The sequence below is a fragment of the Pleurodeles waltl genome, chromosome 2_1 (assembly GCF_031143425.1).
Source record: "Pleurodeles waltl isolate 20211129_DDA chromosome 2_1, aPleWal1.hap1.20221129, whole genome shotgun sequence".
NCBI classification, from domain to species: Eukaryota; Metazoa; Chordata; class Amphibia; order Caudata; family Salamandridae; genus Pleurodeles; species Pleurodeles waltl.
Genome location: NC_090438.1, coordinates 579,445,949 through 579,472,895, shown reverse-complemented (window position 1 = coordinate 579,472,895; position 26,947 = coordinate 579,445,949). Strand labels below are relative to the sequence as shown.

Sequence of the window (26,947 nt, the reverse complement as noted above, 5' to 3'; positions counted from 1 at the left end):
GCCTCCGTACCGCCAGACTGTTGGTGGTACGGACGCTACATTACCCCTGGCGGTCGGGGTGTCTGTAATGGCAGTGAGCTACCACACCATGCATACTCCATATTCCCCCACTCCACTCCACTCCACACCACTCCATGCTACTGCACTCTACTCTGCATCACTCCACACTGCATCACTGCTCTCTACTTTGCACCACTCTACTCCTCGCTACTATATGCTAATGCACTTTTCCTACTCTGCGTTTCTATGCACAACTACACTCTTCGTCACTGCACTTTACACCACTCTAGTCTAGGCTTCTCCACTCTATACCACCCCACTCTACTCCGCAACACTGCACTCTACACAAATGCACTCTACTCTGTACCACTCCACTCTACGCTAGTGCACTCCATGCCAATCTACCTTTCGACACTCTGATATAATCTGCACCACTTCACTCTACCCCGCACCACACCACTCTATGCCACTTCACTCTACTCTGAAATAATCTACTCTGCGCCACTCTACGCCACTGCAACCTATGCTGCACCACTCCACTATGCACCACTCTACACCACTCTAACCACTGCACTTTACGCCACTGCGGTCCACGCCAATGCACTCCGCACCACTTTACTCAAAGCCAATGCACTCCATGCCACTACACAGCGGCAATCTACTCTGCACTAAAGCACTCTATGCGACTACACTCTACAACACTCGATGTCCCTGCACTTTATACCCCTGTAATGTAAATCGCTATACTCTAAGCCACTCTATTCTACTCCGCACCACTTTACGCTATGTCACTGTTCTCTGCACCACTTTACTCTGCACCACTCTACACCACTGAACTCTTTGACACTCAACTCTCCACAACAGAAGTGTATGCCACACTGTGCCACTGCACTCTACTCTGCACCACTTCACTGCACTCTACAGCAATGCACTCTACACCAATACACTCTACTCTACTATACTCTATGCCAATGCACTCTACTTTACTTGACCCTACTATGCACCACTGCACTCCACCACTGCATTCTAGGCCACTCCACGACACCCCAATCTATGCCACTCTGCTCTACAACACTGCACTCTATGCCAGTGCACTCAATTCTGTACCACTCCACACCAGTGTACTCTATACCACTACTGTGCCCTGCACACTGTACTCTACCCTCCACCACTCCACTCTAGTCTGAAACAATCTACTCTACACTACTGCTGTCCATACCTCGTCACTGCACTCTACGCTGCTCCACTGTACACTACTTTGCACCCTTCTACTCTACACCACTTCCCACTACGCTACTCTAAACCAATGCACTCTCTGCCAATGAACTTTACACCACTTTACTCAAAACCAATGCAATGTACTCCACTGCACTCTACACCAAATACTCTGCACCACTGCACTCTATGTCACTACTCTCTACAACACTGTACTCTACACCACGGCATTCTATGTCACCTACTGAGACTTTTCCAAGTTATCCAGTAAAAAATACTATTTGAATTATTTGGTTCTGATCGCAGTCTCGCAAGAGGCACTATGGGCTAAACAGTTATGGGCATGCCCTCCTAAACAGATTGGTAGTGAGTTTTGTTTCAAAAAAAATATTTCGTTGAGGGCATAAATGAGGAAGACATTTCATACTAAAAAAATAAGCAGAAAGTATAGATTTGCCCTGTTCGTTAAAGGCGTGATTTTAGTAAAGACATGGCCTGATACTATGCAGATCGCTATAATGCCACTTAACGCAGCACCAAGAACCTCGCAGAAATAAATATTAAATGAGGACTTAACTAAAAATCTTTAGTCAGCAACAGCAGCCAGATATACAAGATCTATCTTCATTGTGTAGGGCAAATCACAGAAAGGTAACACCAGAAACCCTGGAGCACTGGTGTGGCACAGTTTGCAACAGAAGCAAATAAATAGGAAAGGGTATCATCTGTCGCAGAAGGACGGTGCTGAGCGACATTACCCATCTGTCAAACAACTGGTCTGGATACTCCATTATCATTTGGGAGTCTGAAACATGAAAGTATGAGATGTGAAAACGAGGCGTTCAAAGACAGGGGCGAAGCACACTTTTGCGTTTAACATAAAATCATGACCTTCTTCCAGTAAACTGGAAAAATTCTATTTATGACCAGAAGATTACGACAATGTTAATTTCAAAGCGGATGTAGACTGTAGAAGATTATTTTTTGAAAAAACAAACTTTAAAAACGTTTACATTTGACATCATTGCTGAAGGCACGATGTCTTGATGGCCGCCCCATGTGCGGGTCTCAGACACCAAAGACTGTCAATGTTTTGTGCAAAACAACCTCTGTCTGGTTAAAACCTCAATTCTTCATAAATGAAGACAATACCAAAGGTCTATGGAGCTTATCAGTTATTGATTCACAATCTTAGCTTAATCGGGGTCCACTCCCTAAGACAAAACACAATACAAGGTACCAGGACAATGTGGGAAAGCAAGGTAGAAAACGAGAGTTTGCTTAATGCACCGCAACCAGCTTTCCTGTAATTTTTCTAGGTGCTTCCAATACACAGAGGCAATTGATGCCTCTTTTCTATTCATTTCCCACTTGAAATTGTATCTTTAATTCATAAGTAAATAATTGGGACTCTTTTAGGTTTCCAGTAAATTTCAAAACTAGGTCAACAAGTCAAACTATTTTGCTTTTCTTTCTGCCTGGGCCTAGAAAACATGTTGATGGGTTTCCTAAGTCACCCTTCCCCTCCCTCTGGGTGCTTGCATTTAGCCTTACATCTCTCGTTTACTGATTTACTTTTCAATAAATCTTGACTTGGGTTTTAATTTCGTTACGCTCATCCGAGGAATACTTCTTGTTTTTCTTTGCAGATCCACTATCCCACATGAGAACTGCTAGATATCTTTGAAAGGGAATGGCTTTCAAAGATGGGTTACCAGGCACCACAATCCTAAGAGTTACATTGGCAAAGATAGCTAAGTTGCAATTGGAAAAAAAAATGCTTTCTTTCATACTCATTTTCCAAATGTGTGCCTCAACTGAGAACAGCCACACGAGGTCTATTTTCAAGTCATTTCTCACTATGCATAATAGCCTTCTTCCAATTATTTATTTCTTTGACACAAGAGTGTTATCGTCCTTTGCAACAGGTAAAATCAAACACCCTTAGGTTGGCATACCCGACTAGAGCGGTCTACAGCTCATGCGTCTGACTCTCTTGTAAAAGAGACACAACGAAATTACATCACACTATTATGTGGCAAAAAATTTAAACAGGCTTAGAAGCTTATTCAGTACCCAGAGGGAAGTATAACTTGCCTAATGACAGTTTCTTCAAGCAAATGTTCTTTTACAGGAGAGGAAATTCATCACATCTACTAGTGGGCTCGTGGGCCATTGAAAGCACTAGGAAACCCATTTCTTTATCACCACTTAACTTTTTAGTTAGAAGAGGTTCCCAGCATATGGATCGCAACATTCCACTAACCTGTCCCGAACAGAAAGGACTCACAGGCGAGGAGAAATAGGATCTACTGATGCTAGTGCTCCATCAACATCTTTACCTTCACTATTAGTCACACAATATTAAAATATTAGGGCAAAAGCTTTGTAACTTAATTCCTTCTAGTCATACTGGTACTATTGTCGGTCAAAACCAATATCTGTATTTCTAGGTATTTCCTCGCTCCAATTCAACATAACCAGTAGCTACATATTCAGATGGGATTCAAACATTCTTCATCTTCCCACAAGGAATACCTGTTCAAGGTCCAATCACTTAGGTTTCTTAAACTAGGATACTTCCAAGTAGTCACTTACTTTTTTAATCCTAGGAGGTAATGTGATTGGACAGTGATATGACAGTCAAGGCAGAGGGGCCAAAGTTACATTGCAATGTAACCTAAAACCTTCAGTGTGGGACCTAATCTACAGACATAACATCTTCAACAGCAATCATAACGTTTACCCTTATACTTGGAAAAACCTTCCAAGGCCTGTAAGAGACTGAAAGAGAAGCATCTACCAACGCCCTTTTCCTACTTTGCTGTTACCTCCAAAGAAATTAGGTGAAGTCCTGATGCAGAGCACATGTACATTTATTGCAAAACGTGCTGCATCATCTAATATCCGCATCTTAAGGTATCTTTAAGAAGGTGAAAGTCAGTATGTTTAATCCACTTGCAGTATTTACCCTTCAGCAACCATTCTGCACCCCTCTGATCTATTACACATATATAGTTATTTTAGAAAAAAGTAATGGATTAACATCTGGTACTTCACAACTAATTTTAACCTTGTTCTGTCTGCAGAACTGTGGCGCCAAGAGTGACCACATACCAATTACAGTTTAAAACCAAAATTTCAATCTCCGCCCAACTGTATGGTCTGGACCTACTATTTGAGGCAGTGTCCTTTCTCTGAAGGGTACCTCTGGCACAGCAACCCCAAGCATGTCATTGTCTACATGAAAGAACTGAAGCAAGAACTGGCCTTACAGGGCAAAAGAAGGTTGCTCTTGAGCTTTGGCCAGGGAATGGTCCCCCTTTTCACAAACCCCACAAATATGGTTGATAAAATTTTTCCAGATAATCTTTTGGCCTTCAAAATAAAAATGGATGTCTCCACTCAGATAATATTCAATATATACACGTGGCACGCCATTAGGCGACTTGTGTCACCTAACAGCATGCCATGTGCTGTGCCAGCATGTGGCACATTCAGTGAAAATTGGATCCTCATCTGGGTGGGTATTCCTGCACATCTATTTAACCAGGTGGACTGAGTAAAGGATAGGAACAAGACACATATCAAACAGTAAGTTTTCAATTGGAAACCCAATGTTTGAATGTACTATTTAAGTGGGAAGGCAAATGGTACAATGCCTCAATGTCCTCATTTATGGCTAGTTTGACCCTATTTGGACTTCCTTATCCAAATCACTAGAAATATTGCATAGTTCAAGTGATAACTACTAATGCTCCACAAACAGAGAATACAAACGTAAAGAGATGGGCTGCCAGATGTATGGACACGTGTTGAATCTTGTGCAGAATCTCGGTGGCATTTGTAAAATGGGGCTTACTTCTACTCAGGATTATGCTACTAATGTTCTAGGACAGCCAGTTTCTGGGTAGGACAGAGGTAGGAAGGCTCGGTTACTCTTGGGCTTCTTTGATAAATTTACCTAATCTGCCTGGCATAGATCTACCTTTTTCAAGTATCCACAAGGAAACTGCTGTACTACATATGGAGGAAACTATTACACTGTTAAATTGACATTAGCAGCAAGTTTTATTTAAAAAAATATCTCTTTCCATAAAATACAACACTGAAACAACTACATTCTCTGTAATTCTATGGATCTAAGGAAACAAACAGGAAGTAGACACAGATCTTAAATTAACGAGTCTCTGTACAAATGTACACTGAATCAGACTTCCCTCACCCTTTCAGTTGGAAAGTCTTCCAACCGCAGGCAATAAACAACGTGCCCTCCTTACCCAAATACAATACTTAATGTTTTAACTTTGATCCGAATTCCCCTCTTGATCGCTTAGATCCCTGGATTCAGGGTCTGTGTGAACCTGATAACTCTTATACTGTAATTGTAAATTGTATTTATATAGCACTTACTACCACTGACGAGGTATTGAAGCACTCTGTGGTGAGTAGCTCGCTACTTCGTAACCCAAGATTAGAGTTTAATAGTTCGTAGATTAGTAATGCGTTTTTTCCCCATTGCGTATTAGTTGTTTTAGGTTTGTGCTGTTGATTTGTGTGTTTAGTCGAGTTTAGAGTAGGGATTTAATGATGGAAGTGGATATGAAAGGGGACGTAACAAGTTGTTTTCGTAAGTAGTGGTCATGTGTGTCTGTTAGTTGGGTCACATCACTAAACAAAAAAGAAGGGGGAAGTTTGAGTAGGATGTTTTAGGGTTCATAGTAGCCAAAATGGCTTGGCATGAGTCAGAGAGAGGAGGAATGGGACATGTTGAAATTGAGTTTTTTTCTCCTTTTTTTAATAACAAAACTGAGATTTCACACACACACACAAACAAAAAAACACTTGGAAATGTTTTAGTGGCTGGAGTAAACTCTATATAAATACCCATAGGTGCATAGAAGCACCAATATTTACATGGTCTGATGTGCACATTCATCTTGTGTTGAAGGATAAAAACAATTTTTCAAATAGCCGTAATTAACTTATACATACATATATACACAAGACATTCCCTTACGTTTTAGTAGCAGGCATAAACATTCCTTTAGATCCTGATAATTTTGGTATAGTCTCTCTTGCATCGAGCAGCTAAATCTACAATCAATACAATATCCCAGTATGCAGTCAAAATCCTTCCTCTTCAACCTCCCCAATTCATCACAGTTGATCGAAGAGAATGAAGTTGAGCGGCATTAGAAAAATTGGACCATTTTCTGGCAGTCTTCATCACGCTTACATACTGCAGAATTTAGGCATGAAGCTATGCTATCTTTGAATTTAATCTCAAACCTCGATAATCTGTCTCTTTTCACCAAGTGAGCCATCATTGTACCCAGTCAAAATAGACAAATCAAAGCATAGTCAAAAACAACCTGGAGGCCTAAATAGTAATGAATGCCTATATGATTTGTTTAATGCGTGTATTGTTAATATCGGTTTGTCTAAGATTGATTATATATTTTGATAAATTATTGGAAGATATGAACTAATTTACTCTAAAAAATGGGATCTGAGGAATGGACCTCTTAAATATAACAAACACATGCAAGCGGCAATGTGCCATTTATGAACATAAACTGATGTAGTGGATTGATCTAGGTGTTGTACTCATATGAATAACAAGAAGCAATAATGTTATGCTGTAAATGTGTGGTTTGTGTATAGGCTATTTAAAACTATGGGGTGGCCATGATCCCTCTTTTTATACTGAGAGGCAGCATATCACCAAGTATTTCATCAATCTCACTGTTAATCGGTAGGAATGACTAACTTGTTAGAGGCTTTTTTGAGGCATTTTTGATTCATCATTCAATAGTTTCTCTAGCTCTTTGAAGAACCCCTTTTGTACAGAAAATTAAATACACACAAGTTTGTCGAAAACTGTTATATTGTTTAAATGGAGACATCCCAAATCTGTATTGTTCCCCAAACATTCAGTAGGTTTAACAAGGATTCCAGTACCTGTCTAAGGTGTTGCAAGTTGTGCTGTAGATGGTGGGGTGGACCCTTTCTGGCTTGATTACTATGGTGTGGCTCATACATTTCAATATTCTCTTGATGGTGTGGATGCGGATTAATCTAGGAAGTAGTAGCTGGGCTTTCAAGGTGAGCCATTGGTTCCTTTGTGCAGTTACAAGAAAAGGCAAGCGTCAAGTTCCAGAACCAAACTTTGATGCAATGTGATGTAGCATACTGAGCTACCATTATTTCAGTCTTTATGGGGTTGAGTAAGAGCCAGTACTAGAGGTTGAAGCCATTTGGTGAATTTAAGTTCATTAATAGGAAAGTGAGACAAATATTTAGGTAGAAACATTTTCAATCAGCATAATTGAATATCTGAAACCCAAAAGACCGTACTAAAGGTAGTAGAGAAGCATTACAGAGTCAAGGAGACATAGCGGACCCTGAGGTGGTGCCCGCAATTCATCTTTAAGCGGTTATTAAAGGAGAAAGGATAACTAAAGAAGATCTTTCCTCCAGGAATGTGATGATGGACCTCCAGGCTATGCCCTGGAGCAATGGGTCCTGAAGAGTGTTCACTAATACTGGATAGCTCATTGCATTAATTGTTTCTATCTAACCAGTGTACCAACAGTGATCCAATTTGGCTGCTGCCTTAGTTCATAAGAATCGTCATAACGGCTTCAGTTCTAGGGCTTGGACAGAAACAGACCTGCAGAAGAGTGTAGATGATTATTGTGCCCTCTGTCTGTAGCAGTTGATAAACAACACACAAGTGTTTTTTGAGGGTGAGGGGGTTCAGCCTGGGCATTTTTAGCCGGGATTCGTCTGTGCTTTTTTAAGTGAAGAAACCATTGTGCCTGTTAAAAGCTAAATGTTTAATGCCTTTAATAAAGGCACTTTCAGTTGCTGGGGGAACACATATTCCTTCGAGGCTGTAGAAGAGGCTCTCCTGAGGCTCCAGAGAGTTTGCTGGATTATAGCAGCATCACGGATTTAAAAAATGAAATTCTTAAAAACTGTGGAGTGTCTGAGAAGTAATATATTAACTGCAAGTGATATTCGTAGAGAGAGGGGCCCAGTAACTGTTGAAGCAGATCAAGGCTTTGGTTCTTATGTCATCCTAGATTTTTTCATTTTTGAGCTACGATAATGAGAGAGAGGATTTCACTACTTGATGGAAGGTGTTAGTTTGGTTAGAGCAATGCATGATATGCAGTTCAGTGGTGATGTGCCAAAATTCCTACTGCTGTGATGTGGTGTTCTCGATTTGAGATTGGGAAAATGTCCTTTTGTCTATGGCAATGTTATGAATAGATGCACTGTGCTCCTCGCTCACAACCACAACCACTGAACCACTCTTTGAACTTACATGCAATGATTTCAGACTCTGAAACCATTTGAATGATCCACTTCTACTCTGTGTGCTTGGCTCTAAGCACCAAAACTTGAGCCGAGCCATCAAAAGATTTTGCACGAAAATACCACACCAAACATCAGGTAAAAATGTTTCAAAACTTCTTTGAGATTGAAAATATTTTTTCTTAAACATTTGTTTTTACCGTAGTACCTTAGAGTACTGCACTGTATTGAAATATGTTAAAAGTAATGGCTTCTAAACATGAACTCCCACCATAAGTGAACTAAGAGATCTCAGCTTGTCATGTGCCCTGTGCAATTGGCTAATTTTATATGTGGGGCAACACTAATGTCCAGCAAACCATACACATGTGGGGCTTTCATACAGTACAGCGCACACCCTCAATTGAATTCCTTCAAGGTGCTTCCAGATCTAAAAATAATTTAAAATGAGGCACACTGAAGTAATGTGATATGCCTAGGATCCCACAATTTAGTTATGTGGGAAACCATGATTGGAACCTAGGTTTTCTGGTTACATGTGCAGTTCGGCTACTGGCCAATTGTAATATTTTGGAATAAGAACAACAAAAGGGGGCTAAATTTTATAGATATTAGGCAACCCCTACTGCTGGAAAGGGACTGTGGTGAAGAATTATTATATTTCTATTCAGCCACTATCATTTCTACCGTGAGTGCAGAAACAAGAGATAGCACAGTCATTCACAGACACTGCCGAAAGTGAGTTAAATTAGTTTAGCTCTCATGGAAGGTAAGGCAGTTTCTTTTGGATGAGGATGAAGCCATCCAGAACCCCAGAAGAGGCAAGTTCATGGTAGCAATGCAGAGGACTATTACTCCACCATAGTGAGAGCACAGATAAGAAAGGAGTCAGGGACACCTTAAATAACAGTAGGAGTTTGGCAGCCCCTGCCCTTCTCATTGACCAATAGGCCATGCGGATAGGCAGAAATATTCATCCTCCACACTTTATAGCCACCAATCTCTGACCAGCAATATTCAATCAGAAGGAGCTATCCCATACAAATACCTACGAAACCAGAGGAGAGAGGACAGACAGAAGGGAAGCCAGGAAACATGAGGATGCTCACTGATGAGCACTCTCTCTCTTTTGCTCTGCAGGCAAATTGGAAAACTGGCTTGGAGACAGAGGGAAACCACCCTAACAAAAGAAAAAAGTAAACTAAGACTTTGGGATAAAAGGGGGATGAGTATAAGGAGGGAAACCAGGAAGCAGAAGGATACTTACTGATGCACACACTTTGGGCCTGATTTAGATATTGGCAGTGGGGTCACTCCGTTACAACGGTGACAGAGATCCCGTCCACCGAAATCTAAATCCCATTATATCCTACGGGGTTTAGATTTCGGCAGACAGGTTATCCATTACCATTCTCAGGGAGTAACTCATCTGCCAATATCTAAATCAGGCCCTTTGTCTTTTAGCCTGCAGTAAAATGGAGAAAAAAATGCTATATAACGGTCTATGAACTGTAAGGGACACTGCGTCCCAATTTCTGCTGTTGGAAATTGGCCTTCTTAGACCGGTTTCGCTGTTTTGGACAGTATCATGAACCTTGTGACTTAAATATGACAGTCAAATTCCTGAAGACTGACTTTATGGGAGAACAAGAAAGTAGAAATGATAATAAAAGCTCACCAGAGAAAAATGTGTCTCTTGTGCTTATCTGTGTTTAAAGGCTCTATCTTTTTTACCATCAAAGGTTCCTCCTTTAATAACTACTTATTGATGAATTGCGAGTGCTACCCCAGGGTCCGCTGTGTCTCCATGATTCTGTAATGCTTACCTACTACCTTTAGTTCGGTTGTTTGGGCTTCAGGTATTCAATTTTGCTGATTACAACTAGTTTTTACTTAAACACTTGTCTATCTTTCTTAACAATGAACTTAAATTCACCAGATAGCTTCAACCGCTAGTACTGGCTCTAACTCAACCCCATAAAGACTGAAATAATGGTAGTGCATTGTGCTACATCCAGTTGGATCAAGGTTTGGCTCTGGAACTTGACACTTGCCTTTTCTGGTAACTGAACAACAGAACCAATGGTTCACCCTGGATGCCCAGCTACTACTTCCTAGTTTCACCCACCTCCACACCATCAACAGAATACTAAAATGTATGAGCCGTACCATAGGAAACAAGCCAGAAAGGGTCCACCCCACCATCTACAGCACAACTTGCAACACCTTCAAAATGTTGCAACTGGGATACTTTGCAGACTGTGGCATCCCAGTCCCATGAGCACAGCTTTCTGAACATCACGCTGGCTCCCTACTAGGATGTGTTACCACAATTTCATTGTTAGACTATCAGCCAACATAAATATTTTGCCCTAATATACATCTACAAAAATAGTACCACATTTTAGTTAACAATAGAAAATCTACACCCAATGGTGCAATACTTCTGTAAATTATATTTAAGGGAGAACATTTATTTGAGGCAATACATCTTCACAGGATATTCTAACATACAATAACCTGTTAGAGACGGAATAAAACTTAAGGCACTGTGTACTGTGCTTTGGGTTGCTCCGAATTTTGGTACCACATTAAAATGTAAATGCTTAAATCTGTAAAAGCAATGGAAGGCCATTGAGCATTGTCTCACTCAATCTTCCAATCCTTTTAAAAGTTAAGCCCTTGAGAAGCTGTCCTTTCTCTGTTATAGCAGCAAAAGTGAAATGCTCTTCCAATCTACTGGAGATCAACAGACCTTGCCTTCCAACAATCCGTTAAAACATTCCTGCTCACATTTATCTGTTTTGTAAGGAGCGTGGGCTTTTGTATTTTTCGCATGAAGAGGACACTACTAGGAATGAAACCTGTCCTCAAGAATTATCTTCTAACATAACATAATAATATAGCATGTTGTCATGCAAAAATACTGGCACATGATACCAGAAAATAACTGGTTACGACTGCAACAGCGGTAAATTTGCAAGTCTAATGTATACTTACATCTCATGTAATTACATGTATGTTGATTGCCTGCAATTTTTATACACTGCAGACCATGGATTTCTAAGAATACAGGCAAGCAGCTCTGATAAAAGGGCAAAAAACTAGGGAGAAGTTGACCCCCTTTTCTTGTCCCTCTAACTTGACCAAGTCATAGAGATAATTTTCCCTATCTGTGATGGGATGTCAGTTTTTCATGTAAAAGCCAAATCAGTCCCAATCTCTTTGGAGGACAATTCATAGCCTGTAATGTCTGGAACAGGCACTACCACTTAATGAGCGCAAATGCTTTCTCTACATAAAGAGACGTCACTACAATATCATCTTCAACTCATAAGCATCACCCTAAACATGGAAGTGTGTTATCCAGGTCTTTTAAGGGGATTAAACTCAATTAATTAACCTAACTAAGTTAGAGATCAACTTATGAATTCTAGTTGCCAGCACTTTACTCAAAACCTTTGTATCTAAGTGAGTTATAGTTTGAGATCTCTGGAACAAACAGAAGGAATATTATTTTTTTTGGGGGGGGGGGGGAGGGTGGAAGTAATGTGGTGAAGAGTTGAGAAGAACAATATTTATTGCTTCCAGTCTACAGGCAACAGCTGAAGTGTAATGACTTGATAAAAATCATCAGGGAGGCTGTCATTGTTCTGCATATTGCTTGCCTTCAGTAAAGCTCCATTGCTCGACTGATCTCATGTTCTGTCAGAGGGTATCCAGTACCATCCTCTCCTCACTGGTGAGTCCTGCAAGGTTGACTTCATCAAAGAAAACAGTCATCTTATCAATGTCCATCATGGGGGTCTGTTTTAACAATCATATTATCTTTTATAGGTTTCCCCCTTTTTGAATTATATATGTTCATTTATTCAAATGTACGTTTCAAATATAAATGCATATTTATTAATGCCGCTATCATTAGAAAATGATAATCCAGCTTGTTCGAATATATATTCTTGTTTTTTTTGTAAGGTTTTGAATTGCCTTTCCAGTCAATGTTTTAAAATAAGAAAGAAAGCTTCATTGAAATTGATATCACTACTTCTCACTTATTGTTTTTAAACAATAAGCAAGGCTTCACAGAATGTAAGTTAAGTGAAAGGTTAGAATGGTTACTCTAATTGTTTATTGGGTTAATCGTTACTGTGGGCTACAAGCAACTATATGAACATATTTATGAATATAATAAAAGAAATGTATAGTTAATAATGCTGGGACCGATGTGCATTGAGAGAAAACAAAACAGAAATGAAACTGTAAAAAAATGGTTTGAGTTATTTTCAGAAGGGTGAGGTACTAGCATTGTGAGAGGTGTGGAGTGGCTTTGAAATTATTGTTCAATATGAATAAGCTTTTGCTGTTCTAAATAGGGGAGAAGGGTGATTTCAGCATTTACTCAGGCACCTAAAAACAGGACAAGAACTTTAGTTTTACTTTAAGAAAACCTGTAGTAAGTGTGGTATTTGCTTCTTGCCCCAATCACCATTTGTAAATCACTTGTTGTAATCCTTAAATCTGACATTCTAGTCTTATGAGCCTATCTGCTAAAGCGTTGTCGACCTCCAACTATAACATTCCTGCAAAAACTCACACAAATTACCTCTTTCCCTGAAATCATGTCCTCGTTCATCGCCAAAGTAATCACAAAGACCCTTACTTGAGCAGCTCTGAAACGTGTCTTTCAGCATCTGTTCTGTCATTCTGCATCTGTCCTATCATTCTCCTGGCAGGGATAGCTATAAATGGATAAAATGGACTGATACTGCACGACAAATAGAATTGGTCTCAGAGAGTAGTCTAAAAGTAAGAAACCATTACATTTCTTACTCTTCAGTGAAACCTACTTATCCCAAAGAACACATATTTTGTATGACTCATTCTATTCTCTTCAGAGATACAGTAAATATAACTCATTCATCAATTCCGAGAGATTTAAAGCCCTTCAAATTACAGACCTGGCTAGAATTGGGTCCAGTACCCAAGTGAAATCATCCCTACCTACCAGAAGCCCAATGAGCATTCCTGAATTTTGCCACACATTCAGAAACAAATTCTGGAGTACAAGAGTTAACGATACAAGTCTGTCTACCATTAATTCATAATACTACCTAACAGAATTGGAACATGACACCCGGAACCTATGTTGGACTAGGCCCTCTCTGCAGGGTCATCCCAAAACTTTTTGTCTCCATCCTCCTGTTTCCTGAAACCAGTTTTGGTGGCTTTTAAGGCTCTGTGCATTTGACCACTGCTAACCAGTGCTAACATGCGTGCACTCTCTCCTTTAAACATGGTAAAATTGGCTTATATATAAGTAGCATATTGAATGTACTTGTAAGTCCAGAGTAAAGTGGTATACCATATGCCCAGGGCTGGGAAATTAAATGCTGCTAGTGGGCCTGTAGCACTTATTGTGTAACACACTTAAGTAAACCGTTTAAACATGTCTCTTCAGACTTGCCATCACAGCCTGTGTGTACACTTTTACACTGTCATTTCGGCCAGCAAAATAAAATTGTTGCCATGCCTAAACCTTCCATTTTAATACATGTAAGTCATTCATAGGGTAGGCCCTAAACAGCCTAATTTAAAATCCTCTTTAGTGATAAAGTTGGAATTTAAGTCACAATTCTGAAAATGATGCTTTCAGAAAGTTGCCATTTTTTGTCCCAACCATTTGGTGCCTGGGTCACATGATTAGGTGTAGCTTGCAGTTATTCTTTGTGTATTACGCCCAGACAGTGAGACAAAGGGGAAAACAATGTTGGGAAGGTGGGCCATCTCTGATTTGATAGGTGGGCAGAGCTGTCATCTACCATGCTTGCACATCACAAAGACTGCATTAGCACACTAACAAAGGGTTTCACGCTAGTTGTTTGTGTACCTAGACAAGCTGTGGACAGGGCAAGGGAGGCAGGAAATTCCAGACATCTCTGTGGGGGAGGACTATGGGAACTTCTCCCGCTTCAAAGTGGGCACGCGGTATGAATACTGGACCCTCCGACCCAACTCTTCAGTACACTTCTGAACCTGTGGAAGACTCAGAAGAAGGACTGCCTTCTGCTGCTCCACTGCCCTGCTGCCTGAATGAGAAGGACTGGACCTGCATCTTGAAACCAAGATCTCAGGTGTGATTTTTTAGGGCTCGTACACTGGCCTCATGTTCAGAGCCTCAGGGGCAGAAAAAGCACCAGGCATACGGACCCCTATATCTCAACTCTCTCTGATGGGAGCCCTAACCTGCCACGTGGTGCCCCTCCGGTCCTGGACGCTTGGAAGTGGGGCTAAAGGTGCTCTGTCAGCCCAGCTGTGGTCTGTAACAGAACAGACGCAAAGCGCTGCAAACCTGAAACTGCTTTTCGCAGTGCCTCACCTGCCCTGGCACATCCCACATCACAGCCATTGCAGATCTTCGGAACCACCGTTGCTACACTCCGCAACCAGGATTTAAGGTACATTACTCAGCCATACCAACTTGGTCTATGTATCAGCCCATACTCCATCACCATCATCCTGAACTTGTGACTTTATCCCAGTCTGGTGCAACCAGATGACCATAGTTGGCGCTTTGTGCTGTTATGCACTATTTTCACCTAAACCTTTAAAATTGCATATTTTCAGCTCTACTGATTGGATTTTTGTTGTTTTGGTGTCAAATAATTTAATTCATTTTACTAAATTTTTCTAAATTTTTGTGGGATTTTTCCTGTTTTGTGTTTTTACTTTATTACTGTTTGAGTGCTGCATAAATACTTAATACATTATCTCTAAGTTAAGCTTGACTGCTTTTGTGCCAAGCTACCAGAGGGTTGATCACAGGTTAATTTGCTGTTGCTTGCATTTCATCATGACCAGAATTGAGGTTCCTGCTTGAAGAGGGTTTCAGCCCCTTCCAGCAGTAACCCAGTTTCCTACACTGAGATACAAAGAGCATTCCTGAACATTCAGAAACAAATTCTGGAGTACACCTGTTAATGATACAAAGTCTGTCTACCATTTAATTAATAATATAACATAACAGAATTGGGACATGACACCCAGGCCCTACAACCCACAACCCCATCCTTCCACATAGGAAGCTAACAGGAAAGGAATTGTGACCTGCACAACACCTATACCTTTGGTCTTATGTGAGCGGGAGTTCACTGGGGAGACCATGCAGGATAGGCACTCTGGCTTACCAAGGCCCCCATACACAACACCCTACATAAACAAATATATTCTGCCATGCACTGACTTGGTTTATACTCAGTCTCCCTTCCATCTTGATGGGCAAGAAGAATGTAGGATAAGCAGTATCCCTCAGCCCACGGAGCACCGGCTACTTCTCACTTATTCCCACAGCCCCAACAGGCATCCTTATTTAGCCTTTCATATCTCAGCCCCTAGAGTATCAATGCATTTTTACACAGGCAGGCTTGAGATATTCAAAAGGGGTGCTTTCTGGTAAGTGCTACTGCAAGGTGAAGTGAGGGGCTTCACATCCTGGCCACTGGGGTGGGCTGAGTTTTTTGGATGGCCACATTTTTCTCCAAATTACAGGAGTATTTCTTTGAAGTGTTGTATGCTTCTAACTCTGAAAATGTTGAATATGATGACAGTGGTATTGACTTGGTCACTTGTATGAAGGACGGCAGGAAAGGTAATTGTCTGAAGAACTCTGGACCAATGAAGATGCCAAGGAAGGGATGCTCAAGTTGGTAAGTGAATAGATTTGTACAGGTTGGCCAGGTTTCGTTTTTAAAGTGTGTTCCCCTGAAGGGGTCAGAGATTCCATTCAGAGAGCTAGCCTCTACAATCAATATTACAGTGTTTGTATAGCAGCAACAGCAAGGCCATGGTCAGTTCAATGCAGTGACTTAGTTGAAGCAGAATGAGAAGCCTTCACATCATGATAAGCCAGAAGCTGGTGTTTTGACCACCACAGTGGTTTGGTAACCAAAGTACAGTTTTTTATTGAGCCATACTTCAGTATTCTTTGCTGCAGAAGTCTGGAACACTCCTTGTTAATTTATCCTCTCAAAAAAAAAAAGACAACTAAGCATGATCCATTACAGATGTGCTGTGGTGATTGCATGAAGTCAAGATTTAACACAAAGGATTTACTATTTACAAGGCAATTTAAAAATGTGCTCCCAAAAAGAACATGATGATTGTGAGGCCACTCATTGTGAAACAGTCTTTGCGTTACTCAGATTTGCTTGCAATGTACATAGTACCTTCTTGGTAGTTGTGAGCTCCATCTGGCAGTGCAAGGAAAGGCAAGTACTTCCATTCCTCTGGTAAGCTGTGGCTATCATGTCCCTCCTCTGGGATTATAGGAGGATAGGAAAATTCCACCTGAAAAAGCAAAGGTACAAAAATTGAGGATATGTTAAAGACATGGCAAGTGACAAAGTTAAGCACAACCTTATCATGCGGTGAAGCAAAACAAGACTCAGCATTATGCAGTAAAACACATTGCCTAATGCTCAGCTAAATAAATGCTTATGGTGAGGTTAAAATACTGATCACACCTCCATTTTATCACAGTGCTTCTGACAGGTGTTTATATTGGCTGGTGTTTTACTAGGGCCCACTGAACTGTAAATATCTGTAACAAAAGCAAGGACCAAGCAATATTCAGATCATGACATTAGTGGACTGCTCAACATTTGGTCCCCTACAAAAAGTGCAAACTTTACAATTTAATTTGCGTCTCTTTTGCTCACCACACTTTCAGCAGTGATAGTTTCCATACAATCACAAGTTGTGCACTAAAGATTGTCTTGAATGATTATATTTTGACTTTACTTGAAGACGGTGTTCTTATATATGCTAACTTTATAAAACATAAAGCAACAAAAACATGAAAGCATTTGATGCTGCTTCTGGATGCAATGAACTGATGTGTTCAGATATCTGCAACTATCACATGCCCTCACTAAGAACATCAAAGGGCCCACAGACATACTGGAATGTAATCCCTTAGAGGCCAAAATACCAGGCCAGACTCATTTGACAGGCTGCGAGAAGCCTGGGTGGGTGACTTGGGGCAACTTACTGACTGTTGGAAAGTGCCTCCTTTGACATGGTTACCCCCCCACTTTTAGCCTGGTTTCTGGTGCATTTTCAACTGAAAGTGCACTGGGTACCTGCTAAACAGGTCCCCAGTGCTAGAGCTCTTTTTCCCACAACTGCACAGTCGTTATTCCAATTGGCAAACTCTTTAGTTGTCACTGTAAGTCCCTAAAAAATGGAACCCTTGGTACCTAGGGCATGGGCACTAAAGAAGGCCCCTGAGGGCTGCAGCACAGATTGTGCGCCCTCAAGGACCCTCTCACCAACTGCACACAGTGCTGCCATTGCAGACTGGGAGTCTTGGAGCAGAGATAAAATGAAAACACAGCATGGCCTACAGCCTCTGTGCCATGTCCCCTAACACTGCATGCAATATATGTAAGTCACCGCCCGGGAAGGCCTTACAGGCCTAGGGTAGGGTGTGTTATATTACATGTGTGGGCACATCTGCCTGAGCAGTTATGCCCTTGTTATCTCTTTGTCGGTTCTCGGACATATCAAGTGACCAGTGAAGCCATTTTAAGTAGATGTGCCAGACACTGGTCATTATGAGTTCCCCAACTACATGATGGCTTCACTGAAGTTAGGGATGTTTGGTATCAAACATCTCATATTTAAAAAAACCTCACTGAATTCAGTGATGGATTTATTAATACATGCACACAGAGGGTACTTTAGAGGTGCCCCCTGAAAACCTACCAACCCCTTGTGTGGTCACTGACTAGTGCAAACCAGTGCAGGCACCTTAGTGTTCTGGCCCCCTGAGGTGAGAGCCAATGCTCTCTAGGGCTCAGAACAAAGTCCTGCTCTGGGCAGAGGTGATAACACCTCGTCCAGGCAGAATGGACATTCCAGAGCAGAGAAGCTTGAAAGGCCTTGCAGCCTTTGGAATGCGACCCATGCCTCTCCAACTGGTAAAGAAAGCCGACCCCCAGTTCCTGACCCCACTTTTGGTGACAGGAAAATTAGGCAGATTAGGAAGAGTGCCCACTTCATGCTAGTCTCGCCCCTACAGTGGATGAGCTGAAGTGGACACCACCTTTCAAATTCCTCCATCTTGTGTGGAAGGAATTAGGCCAATAGGGTTAGGTCTATGCCGACTTCGCAAAGAAAGTGGTCATAAGAAGGGTGTATTCACCCTACAGGTGAGTAGTCCATTGGAAACCTGGCACTCCTACAACACCCCTAAATTCAGTATTTAGGCGGCACCCCTGAACCCTAGAACTCAGATTCCTAATGAACTAAGAAAAGCCAGACACTACATGATTGCACCAGCAGAGAAGACTGCAAGCACCAAATGATTTGGCCCCGGCCCTCCCGGCCTGTCTGCAGCCCTCCACGATTCTGCACCAAACGACGACCTGTCCTGCAGCTCAGCGACCTCCAAAGCCTTGAGAGAACTGCCTGCCTTCAATAAAGACCAAGATCTCCCGAGAACAGCAGACTTGCTCAGGAAGAAACCAACTTTAAAGAAAAAGAACTCTGCCCTGAGAAACCGCAAACCCACACCCAGACCAACCTCTGCACCCAAGCCCACAGCCCGAGTGGCCCACCTGTACTGTGAAGGTTCCCCAGCAATTCTGAGCCAGAGTCAACCATGGAGTGACCCCTGCCGGACTGTGCCTCTAAGCCTGCAGCCTCAATCCAAAGACTCCCAATGACCGCGACTGCCCAGTGAGCAGTTTTCCAACTTCAAAGGACACCCCTGCATCCGGAGGGCCTGGACCCTGGGGAGCTGGACCAACGGTGTCCCCAGAGTCCTTCAGCATCCAGACTTACCTGGGCAGCTGTGGGTTTTCTTCATTCAGCCTCCTGGCCCGAGCTTGCAGTCTTTTTCTAAACTGATCTCCCCTATTGACTTGCATTGGGCGTCTGATGCTGTGTTGGCACTCTGCACCCGGGCTGTGCCGCTGAGGGAGTAAGTTTGGTGCTGCCTTGTGTCCCCTTCGCCCCCCACCCCGCGGTGCTTGCCTCAGCTTCAGGAGATTAACCCCTGACACTGCTTCACTAAACTATATGCAGCTCATCTTTGGTCACCCCATGTCTCCATTGGTTAACATTAGGCACACAAAGCTGTGTTGGCACTCTGAACCCGGCCGCCCCTGTGCCGCTGAGGGTGTAAGTTTGGTGCTACCTCGTGGCCACCCGTGTACTTACCTCAACCCCAGGAGAATGACCCCTGATACTGCTTTACTTACCCATGAGCAGCGCATCTTCATTCACGACAGTCTCCATTTGTTAACATTGGGTACCCGTCTACGAATTTGACCTCTGCACCTGGCTGCCCCTGTGCTGCTGTGGGTACACTCTTGGTACTGATTTGAACCTTGCTTGACCTGAAACCACGAAGACTGGATTTGTAAGTTGAGTACTTACCTGCAAAACTGCATTCTTCTTTTCCTCCCATACGTTAACATTAAAGTCTCTGAAAATTTCACTGTGTTGATTTTGAAGCTGAAAAGTATTTTTATTTTAAAAACTGCTTACCATATAACGAAGCTCTTTGGTTTAAAGCATATATAAAAGCAAATGTTAACTTTCTAATTTGAACTCAGATTTATTCTTTGAGTGTGCGTCTCATTTATTGACTGTGAGCACAACAAATGCTTAACACGACTCCTTGATAAGCCTAACTTCTCGCCCACACTACCAGAAATAGAGCATTAGACTTATCTATTTTTCCCTCTGCAAACCTTTGGGGATCCACTGGACTCTGTCTCTCTGCACAGTGCATTTCATGATGAATGGAGGGAGGTTTGCGCCTCTACCCACGAGACGGTGATTGCTTTGCATTCCCACCTAATACAGCGGAATCACCTGAAAGGGTTTATTACACTGTGGAGAGATTGTGGAAAAGGGGGACGGTGGCCACACCAGCTTGCCTGTGCTGCCTATCTGACAGGGGAGTCTTTCTCTATGCAACCTGGGCATGTGTGAGACTGGCCCCTTTTTGGGAAGGGAGGTTGGTGTGCTTGGAAAGAGCACTGGGTTGGGTACTGCTTTGGGACCCTAAGTTTGTCCTCCTTCACACCACAGACAAGATAGACGGTGACAGATATAGACCTGCCCAACTGTGGCTGGGTCTGGTGTTAGATAAAAGGGATATTGTCAGGGCATGAAAAGATAATGATTGTCCGTCCCTGGAACAGTGGGAACAGGGGCTTGGTAATTTTCATATAAAGGGCCAGGGGTTACCCTCTTAAACTCTACAAAATATGGGTTGCATGATGTCAAAACCGGGGCTTTTTCCTTCAAAGAACTGAGAATCCATGCCACTCCTTGGAGGATGAACTTACGAAGGCCAAGGCTGATGGGGCCACAGGGGACAGGGAGGCTACTAATGGGATTATGGGGTCAACCATTGGCTGGACTTGGGGAGGGGTGGATTTTATACTAGCTTCTATGCTCATTTCTACTACCTTGAAATTTCATATCATACCGTAGGCTCCGCTAGTCACTTACCTTTTATACCTGATCATTTATATACAAGTCTGGTGTATCAACTGCGGAAAAACTAATAAAATATTGTCATACAAATTAGATTGCTGTGGGCTGCATAGTTGCGATTTTTAAGCGAACAGCAGGAAATACATTTTTATTCTGATATCTATTGACACACAGGCGCTCATAATTAGTGGTTTGTTTTTGTGAGAAGTAATATTGATATAGCCAAATACTGGTTATATAGTGGAGTGTAAAGATGACCAGGTGTGGTACCTGCCTCCCTATTCTGAGTTCCACACCTTTGGAATGAGCAATAAGACGGTAATACCACATTTTTTCTTTTGTTCTGAATACAAAAGTTGCAATGTAGTTTCTCTGCACACATTCCACAAGGTGCTTGCTATATGGTGAAATTTGTGTAGGAAAAAGGTTGGTATTTTAGCATCAGTTGAAATATTGAGATCAACAGAGACCCCCTTCTAAATGTAATGTTGACGTGCAAGAAAAGGGACAATAGGCCAGATGTACAAAGCCAGTTTGTATTTCTTAATGGTCCGAATCGCTATTTCAGGCCGTTAAGAAATGCAAAATGGTCTTCTCTGATGTACAAAGCACTTTACAGAAGTAGAAATTGCAATTTGCGATCCTCTGAATAGGAAATCACAAATAGAGAATACCTATTTGGAATTCCTATTCAGATGTACAAAGCATTTCCTAAATGCGAATTGAGTTTTTAGGAAATGCAACTACCACAGACTTCAAGTTGATAGTAACCACGCGCATTTTAAAAAAAGCACCCCAAAATGCTTTTTTTTTTAATTTGCAATGGAGCACATACATGCCCCTTGGGCATATGTGTGTTCTACATGTGCACCACTAGTTTTAGGGTGCAATTCAGGGGGCCTTTTTTCCATGGTCATCCTTGGTTTTGCATTTCCGAAAAAGCAAATTTCCTTTTAAGAAACTGCTATTTGGGTAACGCAAAACTGGCCCATTTCCTACTAGCGATTTCTATTTTGTAGGACGCGCTATTAGGAAATCAGTATCTATTACATGGCATTTTGCATTTCCTAAATAGCGATTTCTATGAAGTCGCTATTTAGGAAATGCAAAATTGCATTTTAGTACCTCTGACGTACTATCTACACTTCTTTAAGATTGAGAGCCCGATATCATAACTCGGGGAGGAGGTAAAAAGAGTCAACATTCTCATACTTCGCAAGGTTTTGGCCGTTGAGTAAAGAAACTATTGAAGCAGACAAGTTTTAGCCACAGCACGTCGATGTCCTGGAAGCACACATGTTATCGATAGAAGCATGGAGCTGTTGCACAGGTATGCATGGTACCTGAGTGCCCCACAGGAGACACTGCAAATGAAATAAACAGATGTGCTGCTATTAAGAGAAGGTCCACTGGGATATCTTTGAATTGCTTTGGGATTTTGATTGGCCCCGTGAACAGAGAACAAGACGAACGCTGTAGGCGCAGTAAACAACCTATTTATACTGAGGTGAGAACATCATTAGTTTCTCTCACACATTAAGGATACCAGTAAAAGTTACAAAGGTTTTTTATAGTGGTACATTTGAAAGAGAACAGATCCAAGGTTTTAGATGGTGCTTAAAAATGGCAGTTAATCTCTTTCGAAGTGCTCCAGTTTTTTGTCAGAAATGGAAATGAGGCAGAGACAATGGGATATACTGTGGAGTACACAATTTGCTCAAATATGTAGGCCATGATTATAACCGCTGGTTCCACAATTAACCACCAGAACAAGTATCCTTCCCTAAAACATGAAAAAGGTCATAAGTACCATTTGCTCAAAACACACTAAAATGTGCTCGTCTTTAGATTGTGTAACTAAGAAAAATGGAAGTAGCGTGTAAGAGAATTCATGGTGAACTAAGAAGGTGCAAGAAGTCCCTCAGAGCAAGGAAAGAAGGAATGTGAATGAGGTGCTTCCTGAAGTGAAGGCAACTTAAATTAGTACATGATAGGCGTTGTTTGTAGTGTGTGTATTACCTACAGCCCAACCAGAAATATGTTTGTGAGCAAGTTTCCTTCGGATGTACCAAGCCAGGAATTGGAGCCACTTGGTGGGAGGATTATTATGTAAACACTAACGGTACTTAAACTGTGCACCGACATGCTTTTCTCATGTCAGAATCTTTTATTTTAATTTGAAATGAAGTAAGAGGAAAGCAATATTTACAGCAAGCCTTGGATTTTATTCTTCCTAAGATTAGACAGGGATAGTTGCTGGCTAGATTGATATGAAAAATCAGCTTGCCACCCCTGTGAACACTCAAGAGTAATGTCCTGCTTCTGAGACACTGGTACAGTGCACCAGATGATGCTCATTTTTTTAAAAGCAGCCAAGTACCAAATACAAATGTTTCACCAACAGCAACAGTTGCCAATCTGTGGAGGAGTTCTAATCCTATTTTATTACAAACATCTTTGTTGTACTGTTGATCAAAAAGATATTTGCTGAATGATACATGAGAACGTGAAGCCCTCTCATAGCCTATACTACCAGCTGCACATGCCACTGAACATATGAAGTCTCACACATGCCACTGAAATTATGCTCCCTCACATGTAACCAGTAACTGAAAGAAACCAGCCCTAGAGAGGTTGCAGGCACTGTAAATCTGAGGAGAATGAAGATGGAACGCCATCATGTCGTAAAAGCAGGTTCATCCTTTATCTAATTTGTACAGATTTCCAAGCAAAAGCTACACGGGGAAGTTGTGTTTCGTGCCAAGGAGTAAATAAAGATTTTAAGCAAAAAAAGTGTAGGACTTCATGACAACATTGCACTTTATTTCAATTTCCAGGATGCATCATATAGCTTCTCTCTGAAGTCTGTCACTCTCTTTTAGCATTTTAAACATCAAACTGTGTGTTAGCGAGGTCGAGTTCAGTTTGGAATTCCTCAAATAATTTCAGCTTGCTTAAATGCATCACCCAGAGCTGAAATGCCTTGTGGATCCTATTTGGCAAACCCCTCTAGTTGCTGTACTTCTTTTGAGTATCTTCCTACAACTAATGGTGTGTTGTTCGTAAAAACCTTTTCCTAGCCAAATTCTAAGGTTACCATGCGCTAACCTTTATTACTGCTGTGGGATCAGGGAGGTTTTCTGCTCTAGTACTTCAATGTAAGTACACTAAATACCCTTGTGTATCCATCACATGCCTGCCTAGTCGAAGGAATCATTCTTCCGGACTAGGAAAGGCCCATTCATTGATAACAGTTAGTTTAGCTACCCAGTAATATTTGCGTATATTGGACAGTCCTATTCATCCATCATAGAGAACCCCCAGCCCCTCACCCCACCATGTTAAGAGATCTGGGTGAAATCCTAGTCTTTTCTAGCCCTTAACAGCACTCTGAGATCCCGTCTACTTTCTGGAGAAAAAAAAACAACTGTCAGAAATCACATAAGGATTATTTTGTAGGCTATACAGGAATTTGGAAAGAATTACCATTTTGTACAGCGTTGCCCTAACCATCATCAAAGGGACTTCTTAAAGCAATGCACTCCATTGTTGAAGTTTTATAAGATTGTCTAATGAATTTTATTTAGGAATTATTTTAGGTCACAGGTTACATGGATAGCTAAGTACTGAAAGCTAATATGCGATATCTTACATGGAGTTTAATTGAGGATTAGGTAACTATTGCATCAGGGGTTCCATAATAGATTAATCCTAATTAAAACTAAACTCGGAGTATCTGCACTATATCTGGCGGATCTGTGTCAATTATTATGTGGTCAGTTCAGGGTCCACTGTAAATAAAATAATATAATTATCACATAAGGATACTCTCGCCTCTCATGTGCCTCCCTAATGCAGATCTCACCTATAACTGAACAAGCCAACAATTTGAGGGCCAATGCAAAAAGCGTAGGAGAGAGAGGGCAACCCAGTCTGGTTTCAGTGCTTAGTTCAAACTATCCCGACAGCACGTCATAGACTTTTAATCTTGTCAATCTCTTCTTGTAAAACAGGCATGTCCATGATAGATTCTTAGGTCTGAATTCTATTGTTATATAACTGCCATTAGTAAGACGCTCCAATAAATCAAATGATTTAGCTGCAACCATTAAGAGCACCACTGTTGCTTCTTGTACCAGATGTCTATAGTTTCTAAAAGCGTCACTCACAAAAACGGTGCTACTACTAATGCAGGGCAAGCAAGGACTAAGCTGGAGACTATGCAATTCTTGGGGTGGGGGACAAGGATTCAAATGGTAAGTTATTCAACAGAGCACTCTTCCCTCTTCGTACAGATGGTAACTGGAAGCACCCACAGCACAGGGGAGTGGTCAGGTGTGAAGCAGTTTCACCTTCAACAGCAATATGGAGCTTCCCCTGTCTCCTTCCATGTTAAGTGCAGCAAATGTCCTTATCTTGAGCAGTTTCCTGGTGTCGCTTTCTGCTTGCACGCTCCATCCACCTCCAGAAGCTTCACAGATAGCTCGTTCTCCGCTGGAATGCTGTCTGATGAGCTGAAGCGCGGCTAATTCCATCAGACTATTAAATTCCTTCCACAGGTTATCGGTTACAGAGACACAGTCACCCAAGCCCTCGTAAGCAGCAAACTGGACTATGGCAATGCCCCCTACACAGGAACCACGGCAAAACTCAAGATGAGGCTGCAACACATCCAGAATGCCTCCGCACACCTCATCCTGGACATCCTCCGCCACTGCCACATCACAGGCCATCTGAGAGACCTGCACTGGCTCCCAGTCAACAAGAGAATCACCTTCAAACTCCTCACCCACACTCACAAAGCACTGCACAACACCAGACCAGAATACCTCAACAGACAGCTCTCCTTCTACAACCTGACCCGGCATCTCCGCTCCGCCAACCTCGCCCTCGCAACAGGGAAGGAGTAAAATGGGACAAAGATGGGGACACTTACCGTGATAATGCATTTGTACAAATGGTTACATTGTATCAGGAACTGGTAAATGTTTCAGATTGCTATATTTGCACCCACCTGCCCACCACTACCCAGGGGATGACAAATTATACACACATTCCCCTTAGCCAGTACATTTCATGTAATATGGTAAGGAATATATTAGAGAAAGAGACAAAGGCAAATGTGCAGAGTAAGGTCAGAAAAGGGAAAAAGGGGAAGAAAGGAAAAAAGGGGGGGAAGAGAAAGTGAAGAAGAGAAAAGAGAAAGAGAAAGTGGAGAAGAGAAAAAGGATTGTGGTAGAGTGTGTGACAAATTAATACTGATACAAGGAGAGAAGGAACTCCTGGACGCATTTAACATAGAAAGGGACTAGGGCTATGCACCGGGGGAGGCTTACACAGGAATTAAAATACCATCCCCCAAATACATAAGATGAAAGTAGCACCATGGTGCATTAGGTACAGAAAGGGCAGCATCCCAGTGATAAACGCATTATATAGTCAAATATGCGCAGCTCTAACCGTTCCACGCGTCTGCAGAACTACAAACGGCGGCAGATCATTCTCGCACCCGCCGCCAAGACGTGGAACACTCTTCCCACCCACCAGCATCAGACCAAAGACCTCCTTACCTTCAGGAAACTTCTCAAGACCGTTTGAGCAGTGGCAACAACTTCCCAGACATTATAGAGGCAAAATGAACCTAAGTAAGGGAGACTGCAAAGACTTTACCAGGAGGGAGCTGGCAGGCAAAGCCGTCCAAAGCGCACAAAGGTACAGGTAGCAGAGTATAGTTTAATGCTGCCACCACTGTCAGTATACAGCAGCCTGGGTAGAGATAGCAGTAGCCACTCTCTGTAAAAGAGGAGTGCACTTTGCATGTCTCCTCAGCATCAGAGCCAAGCACTAAAGACGGGGTCTCCAACCTTTTCGGTAATAAGTGCTACTTACGTTTCAC

The 26,947-nt window shown here is 42.0% G+C and overlaps 1 protein-coding gene across 1 annotated transcript in view; it reads right to left on the bottom strand.

Moving 5' to 3' along the window:
* The window catches only part of AVL9 (AVL9 cell migration associated), a 384,424-nt gene that overhangs the window by 201,872 nt on the left and 155,605 nt on the right, over window positions 1-26,947 (bottom strand). Inside the window, exon 2 of the mRNA XM_069215405.1 lies at window positions 16,764-16,884. Coding sequence (XP_069071506.1) covers window positions 16,764-16,884 — 121 coding nt within the window. The remainder of the gene's footprint in view (window positions 1-16,763; window positions 16,885-26,947) is intronic.